This window comes from Oncorhynchus tshawytscha, linkage group LG22 (genome assembly GCF_018296145.1).
Source record: "Oncorhynchus tshawytscha isolate Ot180627B linkage group LG22, Otsh_v2.0, whole genome shotgun sequence".
Lineage (NCBI taxonomy): Eukaryota > Metazoa > Chordata > Actinopteri > Salmoniformes > Salmonidae > Oncorhynchus > Oncorhynchus tshawytscha.
The window spans coordinates 13,908,885-13,918,810 of record NC_056450.1 but is presented as its reverse complement, the minus strand read 5'-3'; the positions used below and the strand labels follow the sequence as shown (position 1 = coordinate 13,918,810).

Below are 9,926 nucleotides of genomic sequence, written 5' to 3'. Positions count from 1 at the left end.
GGCGAGATTAGTTTGGACCATTCTATCCAACGAAAAGGCAGATAAGCATGTGAACAAGCATATTTTTTATTTTTATTTAACTAAGCATGTCAGTTAAGAACAAATTCTAATTTACAACGACGGCCTTCCCGTCATATATCCAATATAAAGTATTTGGGGGGGCAAAATGCCACGTGTGTTCACATATCAGTGCATTCGTAACAATTGAACCATTATGAAACGTATATTCGATCAAATAAGTCTTGACTTCCCTACAAAAATTATTCACTTCGTGGTCTTATTTTCGTGGACAGATTTTGGGCAGAGTAAACCATCTCGTTTCGTCTCGTCCTCTCTGGTAAGGTTTGTCCCTGGCCTGACCGACACCGGTTTTTGTTTACTTTACTGAGCACAGTAAACGACGATATTTTAAGGGGCTGTCGTCGTATGGGAAAACCCGAAAGCGCAATTTATGCACCCTCAGCGACCCAGGACATCGAGTTTAGAATAAATTGATTACTTTATGAACATTTTTATAATATAGACTAAACGCGGCCTTTTTTGTTGCGTCTAGGCCTATTTGGATAAGTGAATTGCTTCGAATAGCCAATCCGAAGTGGGCGAAGATCAGTGTTTTCAGCAGTAACCTACAGATTCAATGATCCGTTCTCCAACTTGAGGTTGTAGTAAAATAACCCACATAAAATATAATGGCAGCCTCAACAACTGCCCGGAGAATGCCGATGGGTGTGCGGACATTCAGTGAATTTCTGGAGATTGCTGTTGGCTCAGGTCGCTCACCTTGTCACACCGCGGGGTCAAGAGAACATATGAGACAAACCATCAGGTGAGATTAATAAATGTATCATTTCGAGTGACAGCGTCAACCAATCAGTGCTGTACGTGCGCATTTAGCATCTATTTCAATCCCCCATGGGGCAGGTTCTTGTTACAACCAAGCACTGGTTGAAATAATGAAGGTCCACTCTGAAGAACATTACGTGCTTTCTGTATAATTAGCATTTAGGACTAAAACGTTCCCTTTTCAATCACATGTCATAGGCTATGCATATTGTGTTATACTTCATATTTGTTTCACTATGTAAGTAGTTGCTTTATTCCTTGTAATTCTTATATTTCTGACGAATTCTATTTCCATGACTGTCACAGTTATTTGTAGTGAGCACCTGGGATGTATTCATTACTCCGATTCTGTTGCAAACGTTTCTTCTGTTGCAAAATGTTTTTAAACCGAAACTGTTTACTCCAAACAGAAGACGTTTTGGAACGAAAATTTGAGTTTCTATTGGACAACTTCAGGTAGGTCTCTCCCCGTTTAGTTCCGTTTGCTCTGTTTGCGTCCATTTGGTTCTTAAACAGTAAACTGTTTCCTTTACAATACTTAATGAATACACCCCAGGGGTGTATGACCAGGACTCCCAGAGTGCTTTGCCAACAGCAGGATTGGGACATGATGACATCAGTTCCCTACAGCAGAACTTTCATGGGGTTCACCCCTGGGGGGTGTTCATTAGCTGAGTTCCGTTGGAAAACATTTGGTCTGTTGCAATTTTTTTTGCAATGGAAACCGTTTACTCTGGGAACCAAACGGAAGCAAACGGGTTGGGACCTACCTTCATTTGTCCAATATAAACTCAAACTTGGCTAATGAATAGGCTGAGTGGGTCGCATTACATATAGTTCCATTCATGTGTTTACTCAGAATATAGCCTGATAGCTTGTCCGAAAGATTGAAGGATAGGATACTACTGAGAATTCTTCCCCCTTTTGGCAATATATTATTTCTGCCCTGACTCTAATGGCAGGAAGCCTGCCTGGAAAAGGGTGTTTGTTAGAGATGTTGTGGTATTTTGAACATTTCCTCTCTTCGTCTCCCTTCCCCATCAGACACTTGTCGTCATGTGGTATTGTAATGACCAGGACTCCCAGAGTGCTTTGCCACCAGCAGGACTGGGACATGATGACATCAGTTCACCACAGCAGAACCTTCATGGGGTTCACCAATAAGAGAAAGGAGTACTCGGAGCGGAGGATACTGGGGTAAGATGGTACCACCCATGAAAGAAAATATATTGTAAGACTATATTTCCATATGTACATGGTAAACCAGAGCTTGAATGCATAAATAGAAAGAAGTCATGGCTAGATTTCATGTTAAAGTTTTTAAAAATAGGGCCTTTTCTATTTGAAACACAACGTGGAAGTGGAAGGTGTTTATTAAGTTATGTAATGTTGTTGTTTTCAAACTCCTCTTACTATGCTGCTTCAGGTACTCTATGCTGGAGATGTATGATGTGGTAGCCAACGTGGATGACTACAAACTCTTTGTCCCCTGGTGTAAGAAGTCCCAGACCATCATGAAGAGGGCAGGCCACTCCAAAGCTCAGCTGGAGGTGGGGTTCCCACCCATTGTAGAGCGATACACATCCATGATCAGTGTGGTGCGACCCCACATGGTCAAAGTAAGTTCATTCCACTTAATTTGGGATAAAAAATTCCAGTATATAACTTTCCTAAAATTCCCAGGTTTTCCAGAGATCTTGGTTGGAGTATTGTAGAGTTCCTGCTTATTCCCTCCTGATTTCAGGAATCTTCCAACCAGGATTTCTGGAACACAGTTTTGCAACCCTACTTATCCCTCTTAATTTTGGTTTCATGAATTATGATGATAATTGTTTGTTTTGTGATAGGCGGTGTGCACAGACGGAACACTTTTCAACCACCTGGAGACGATATGGCGCTTCAGTCCTGGCATCCCTGGTTATCCCCGCACCTGCACTGTGGACGTTTCGGTGAATATGACAGCCCCAGCTTGTGGCCCTTGTCTTTATCTTATGCTGCCCACCTCTCTTCTAATCTTGCTCTCTATTTGTGCATACACCCTTTGCATGTGAGCAGTCTGACAAAATTACACTACAGTGCATTCGGAAAGTATTCAGACCCCTTGACTTTTTTCACAATTTGTTACGTTACAGCCTTGTTCTTTTTCCTCCTCAATCTACACAATACCCAATAATGACAAAGTGAAAACAGTTTTTTTTTTAATTTTTGCAAATGTATAATTTTTTTTTTTTAAAGATACCTTATTTACATAAGTATTCACACCCTTTGCTATGAGACTCTAAATTGTGCTCAGGTGCATCCTGTTTCAATTGATCATCCTTGAGATGTTTCTACAACTTGATTGGAGTCAACCTGTGTTAAATTGATTGGACATGATTTGGAAAGGCACACACCTGTCTACGGTGTATATAACGTTCCACAATTGACAGTGCATGTCAGAGCAAAAACCAAGTCATGAGTTCGACGGAATTGTCCGTAGAGCTCCGAGACAGGATCGTGCTGAGGAAGCATTGAAGGTCCCCAAGAGCACAGTGGCCTCCATCAAATGGAAAATGTTTGGAACCACCAAGACTCTTCCTAGAGCCGGCCGGCCGAACTGAGCATTCGTGGGAGAAGGGCCTTGGTCAGGGAGCTAACCAAGAACCCGATGGTCACTCTGACAGAGCTCCAGAGTTCCTCTATGGAGATGGGAGAGCCTTTCAGAAGGACAACCAACTCTGCAGCACTCAGCCACACTCAGCCAATCAGGCCTTTATGGTAGAGTAGCCAGACGGAAGCCACTCCTCAGTATAAGGCACATGACTGCCCACTTGGAGTTTACCAGATGGAACCTAAAGGACTCTCTGACCATGACAAACAAGATTCTCTGGTCTGATGAAACCAAGATTGAACTATTTGGCCTGAATGCCATGCGTCACATCTCGAGGAAACCTGGCACCATCCCTACGGTGAAGCATAGTGGTGGCAGCATCATTCTGTGGGGATGTTTTTCAGCAGCAGGGACTGGGAGACCAGTCAGGATTGAGTGAAATAAGAACGGAGTAAAGTACAGAGATCCTTGATGAAAACTCAAGACCTCAGACTGGCAGGACAATGACCCTAAGCACACAGCCAATACAATGCAGTATTGGCTTTGGGACAAGTCTTTGAATGTCCTTGAGTGGCCCAGCCAGAGACCAGACTTTAACTTGATCGAACATCTCTGGAGAGACTTGAAAATAACTGTGCAGCGACGCTCCTTATACAACCTGACAGAGCTTGAGAGGATCTGCAGAGAAGAATGGGAGAAACTCTCCAAATACAGGTGTGCCAAGCTTGTAGTGTCATAGCCAAGAAGACTCGAGGCTGTAATCGCTGCCAAAGGTGCTTCAACAAAGTACTGAGTAAAGGGTCTGAATACTTAGCTTTGAAGTCGGACGTTTACATACACCTTAGCTAAATACATTTAAACCCAGTTTTTCACAATTCCTGACATTTAATCCCAGTAAATGTTCCCTGTTATAGGTCAGTAGGTTAGGTTAGGATCACCACTTTTATTTTAAGAATGTGAAATGTAAGAATAATAGTAGAGTGATTTATTTCAGCTTTTATTTCTTTTATCACATTCCCAGTGGGTCAGAAGTTAACATACACTCAATTAGTATTTAGTAGCATTGCCTTTAAATTGTTTAACTTGGGTGAAATGTTTTGGGTAGCCTTCCACAAGCTTCCCACAATAAGTTGGGAGAATTTTGGCCCATTCCTTCTGACAGAGCTGGTGTAACTGAGTCAGGTTTGTAGGCCTCCTTGCTCGCACACACTTTTTCAGTTCTGCCCACAAATATTCTATAGGACTTTGTGATGGCCACTCCAACACCTTGACTTTGTTGTCTGTAAGCCCTTTTCCACAACTTTGGAAGTATGCTTGGGGTCTTTGTCCATTTGGAAGACCCGTTTGCGAACAAGCTTTAACTTCCTGACTGACGTCTTGATGTTGCTTCAATATATCCACATAATTTTCCTCCCTCGTGATGCCATCTATTTTGTGAAGTGCACCAGTCCCTCCTGCAGCAAAGCACCCCCACAACATGATGCTGCCACCAACGTGCTTCTCGGTAGGGATGGTGTTCTTCGGCTTGCAAGCCTCCCCCTTTTTCCTGCAAACATAACGATGGTCATTATGGCCAAACAGTTATATTTTTGTTTCATCGGACCAGAGGACATTTCTCAAAAGTACAATCTTTGTCCCCATGTGCAGTTGCAAACCGTAGTCTGGCTTTTTTATGGCGGTTTTGGAGCAGTGGCTTCTTCCTTGCTGTGCGGCTTTTCAGGTTATGTCGATATAGGACTCGTTTTACTGTGGATATAGATACTTTTTGTACCCGTTTCCTCCAGCATCTTCACACGGTCCTTTGCTGTTGTTCTGGGATTGATTTGCACTTTTCGCACCAAAGTACGTTCATCTCTGAGACAGAATGCATCTCCTTCCTGAGCGGTATGACGGCTGCGTGGTCCCATGGTGTTTATACTTGTGTACTATTGTTTGTACAGATGAACGTGGTACCTTCAGGCATTTGGAAATTGCTCCCAAGAATGAACCAGACTTGTAGAGGTCTACAATTATTTTTCTGAGGTCTTGGCTGATTCCTTTTGATTTTCCCATGATGTCAAGCAAAGAGGCACTGAGTTTGAAGGTAGGCCTTGAAATACATCCACAGGTATACCTCCAATTTACTCAAATGTCAATTAGCCTATCAGAAGCTTCTAAAGCCATGACATTTTCTGGAATTTTCCAAGCTGTTTAAAGACATTCAACTCCGTGTATGTGAACTTCTGACCCACTAGAATTGTGATACAGTGACATAATCTGTCTGTAAACAATTGCTGGAAAAATGACTTGTCATGCACAAAGTATATGTCCTTACCGACTTGCCAAAACTATATTTTGTTAACAAGAAAGTGGTTGAAAACGAGTTTTAATGACTCCAACCTAAGTGTGGTATTTAAGTTTTTAATTTTGTATATATTTGCAAAATTTTTGAAAAACCTGTTTTTACTTCGCCATTATGGGGTACTGTGTGTATATTGACGTGGAAAAACGAGGCTTTAACGTAACAAAATATGGAAAAGGTCAAGGTGTCTGAATCCTTTCCCGAATGCACTATATATATATATATATGCACACAAAAGAATGTGGACAGCCCTTCAAATTAGTGGATTTGGCTATTTCATCTATACCTGTTGCTGACAGGTGTATAAAATCTAGCACACAGCCATGCAATCTCCATAGACAAACATTGGCAGTAGAATGGCCTTACTGAAGAGCTCCGTAACTTTTGAACTGGAAACCTCTAGGCGCAACCGGCTCAGCCGTAACATGGTAGGCCACACAAGCTCACAGAACGGGAACGCAGAGTGCTGAAGCGCCTAGCTCGTAAAAATCGCCTGTCTTTAGTTGCAACACTCACTACCAAGTTCTAAACTTCCTTTGGAAGTAACGTCAGCCCAAGAACTATTCGTCGGAAGCTTCATGAAATGGGTTTTCATGAGCAGCTGCACATAAGCCTAAGATCACCATGCGCAATGCCTAGCATCGGCTGGAGTGGTTTAACGATCACTGCCATTTGACTTTGGAGCAGTGGAAACGCGTTCTCTGGAGTGATGACTCACGCTTAACATCTGGCAGTCTGACGAATGAATCTGGGTTTGGCGGATGCCAGGAGAACACTACCTGCCCCAATGCATAGTGCCAACTGTAAAGTTTGGTGGAGGAGGAATAATGTTCTGTGGCTGTTTTTCATGGTTCGGGCTAGTTCCTTAGTTCGAATTAAGGGCGATCTTAACAGTACAGCATACAATTACATTCTAGACTAATCTAATCTTCCAACTTTGTAGCAACAGTTTGGGGAAGGCCTTTTCCTGTTTCAGCATGACAATGCCCCCGTGCACAAACCGAGATCCATATGGTTTGTTGAGATTGGTGTGGAAGAACTTGACTGGCCTGCACAGATCCCTGACCTCAACCCCATCAAACAACTTTGGGATGAATTGGAATTCTGACTGCGAGTCAGGACTAATTGCCCAACATCAGTGCCCGACCTCACTAATGTTCTTGTGGCTGAATGGAAGCAAGTCCCCACAGCCATGTTCCAACATCTAGTGGAAAGCCTTCCCAGAAGAGTGGATAGTTATAGCAGCAAAGGGTGGACCAACTCAATATTAATGCCCATGAGATGTTCCTATGATCAAGTGGCCACATACATTTGGTTATGTAGTGTATTTTCTCTTTCTACTCTGTTTTTCCTTTTTCTCTTTTGTTTGTCTTCTCTGATTTGATATTCTACCCTCTCCCTCCTTCCTGCCATACAGATCTCGTTTGAGTTCCGTTCCTTGCTCCACTCCCAGTTAGCAACTGTGTTTTTTGACGAGGTGGTAAAAAAGAATGTGTCTGCCTTCGAGCGCCGGGCCGGCACGCTCTACGGCCCACAGACTTGCGTCCCACGGGAATTAATGTTCCATGAGGTACACCAAACGTGAGGTCCATCTGGTATTGTGTGACCTTGCCCCAAACCAGCCTGCACCTTCACCCTGGCAGTCCCCTGTATCACCTAGCTGGAGCAGCAGGACACTACACGACCCAGCCCCCATCAACCGCCTTCAGTCTCCATTACCACCAAGGCCCAGATACCAATAGCCTGGTCCCAGGTCTGTTTGTGCTGTCTTGCCAACTCCTATGGTCACATTGGCATGACAAATCAGCTCTTCTGAGATCTTGGACCATCTGTGACAGCAGATCTGTGACCAGGCTAAGCTGCCACTAGTGCATCCTCCTCACATTATAGAGTAAGGACCAAGCAATCAGTGTGGGCATCAGCCTGGCTTATCACCCTACACAACTATAGTTGACTTGGAAGTCCCATATCCTAGCCTGGATCATTTTCGTGTAAAAAGCTGCCATCTACCTCCTCACAAGGGTACACTCTTCAGCACAGACCCCTTGTTGCATTGACGTGTGTGTGCAATTTTAAAATAATAATCCTTCTAAGTCTAATTGTAAAACAAAAGACCACTACGCGAATCAGAATAGATGGAATTTATTGCTGTGTAATCATGAGTGAGCAGGACACTATTGAGTGAACGAATGACATGGACCATTTTGAGTATGTCATAGTATATGACTGCTTTAGACACTGTAGATTGCTGAAGAGTGGGTGCAGGTGCACTCCACTGACCTGCTAGGTTCTAGTCATCCAATCCTGTAAAATGAATATATCTTAAAGGGGCAATCCATAGTTGAAACAATAACAATTTAAGCATGCTCCCCAACCACTGTTTCGGTAAAAAGATGAGGGATTGGGTTGGATAAATGTAACTACTCTCAAATTCATAGACAGATCTATGGATACCTGGACTGACTATCCATGATATCAAAATTATAGTTTTAACCATGACGATGTTAAAATATATGTTGAGGCTATACAGTTGTTTGTATTTTTTACATTTGCTTTGTTTGCTTGTTTACAAACATTGGTAATAAAACAAGTTTATATTTTGGTTTCTGATGGGGTAAGCTCGTGAGGCATTTAAGTTATTTGTCAAGAATCAGATGAATTCTATGTCCAAAAATGGATTCAGCAACTGCAGATTGCCCCCTTTTTATATATATATATATATATATTTTTTTTTTTTTAAATGTATTGTTTATACCAAGAAGTGCTTTTAAAAATTATTTATTATATATATTTTTTTAAATAGCAAGCCAACTGCTTCCTTTGTGTGTAGCGAGAATGTTGTTAGTGCTTCATTTTTCATAGATTAAAACAATCATTGGTAATTTGCACCGTACACACATTAAGCACATTAAATTGTCTTCAATGTTTAGCTTTATGTAAATATGGAGAACAGGAGCTGTGAAAATTCTATACAGTGTCAACACAAGCTGCCTAGCGAGTTCATAAATGAAACAAGACAAAGTATTGCAATTATTTATGCATGCACGATATGGCTACTTGTGTAGGATATTTTCTTTGGAATTGCATTTCTGTTTGTTTTGCCTTTGTTTTAATGGGAATACATTTGCATTTCATTTTAGTTCATGTGTAATAACAAAGGGCTCAGTCAAACTGATTTGTTTAATATACCGGTATGTATTTGCCCTCTGCTATGATGGTGACATTTACTCTCAGGTGTCATGAAAGGTGAACATAGGAAGCAAGTGTACGTCTTTTAAGATTTAAGACTATTCGTTTGTTATTCAAGCAAGAATCCCGGACTCATAAGAAACGTCTCTACTTCAAAGCAACTTCCTGTCTTTATCCAGTCTCCGGCATCAAACACAGGTAGTAGTACTGCTTTTGAATCTAATTGCACTTGACAAGTAGAAGCAATGTAGTACAAGCCACAAAGCTATGTGTTGATGCCATATTGCATTCATTTACCCAGTCCTTATCAGTGCGCTATAAGAGACTGGATATGGAAAAAGAAACTATTAAGTGTGTGTGAATGTAAGGCAATTGCATTTGTGTATGTTGTGTGTATTGTAAATGGAGGAGGTGGAATGAATCATCCTACTGTATTCATAATTAGGCCTACCTTTATTTATTATTTCAATTAGTTCTAAGTGAGCAATAATGCACAGATGGGTGTTGAGACCCAGAGTGTATGAGCATAGTATGTTTGAGTTTTGCATGCTGATCAAAGTTGTTTTGCCTGTTAATCATACTTTAGTGTGTATGCATTTCCACCTGTAGCCATGGTATCAGTTGTACAGCAAACACTATAGTGTACTGTGCTCTCCTTTTCTTTTCCATTAGAAATTCTGGTTTTGACCATGAGCAACTGGACACTGCTCAATACAAAATGAGTTATCAATGGAATATTGGGAATATGTGTGCATGCAATGTAGTTATAGAGCCAAAGATATTTCCACCATTCATAAATGAGTTGTTTAAAAAAAAAAAAATGGGATTGTTCCCGACGATATACTTTTTGAGAATCATGGGAGTGTAATGTAATCTAGCCATAAATCACTGCTTTCAGAAGTTGTGGCATGTAGCAAGCTGTTCAGGTCACCTTTGGGAGTTTCTCAAGTTAGAAAACTTTGG

The 9,926-nt window shown here is 41.6% G+C and overlaps 1 protein-coding gene across 4 annotated transcripts; it reads left to right on the top strand.

The window, feature by feature from the left end:
* Positions 1-303: 303 nt before the first annotated feature.
* coq10a (coenzyme Q10A) lies at positions 304-9,804 on the top strand. Of its 4 annotated transcripts, none has more exons than XM_024384220.2 (6): positions 307-826; positions 1,254-1,299; positions 1,888-2,040; positions 2,270-2,462; positions 2,691-2,792; positions 7,192-9,804. In XM_024384220.2, exons 3-6 carry the CDS (start codon positions 1,913-1,915, stop codon positions 7,357-7,359), a joined length of 591 nt encoding a protein of 196 aa, XP_024239988.1. In that variant the 5' UTR covers positions 307-826; positions 1,254-1,299; positions 1,888-1,912; the 3' UTR covers positions 7,360-9,804. The 4 variants fall into 4 exon arrangements, with proteins under 4 accessions (XP_024239985.1, XP_024239988.1, XP_024239986.1 ...); XM_024384218.2 differs by lacking the exon at positions 307-826 and adding an exon at positions 943-1,081; XM_024384217.2 differs by lacking the exon at positions 1,254-1,299 and having other exon boundaries at positions 304-826.
* The last annotated feature ends 122 nt before the right edge of the window (positions 9,805-9,926 follow it).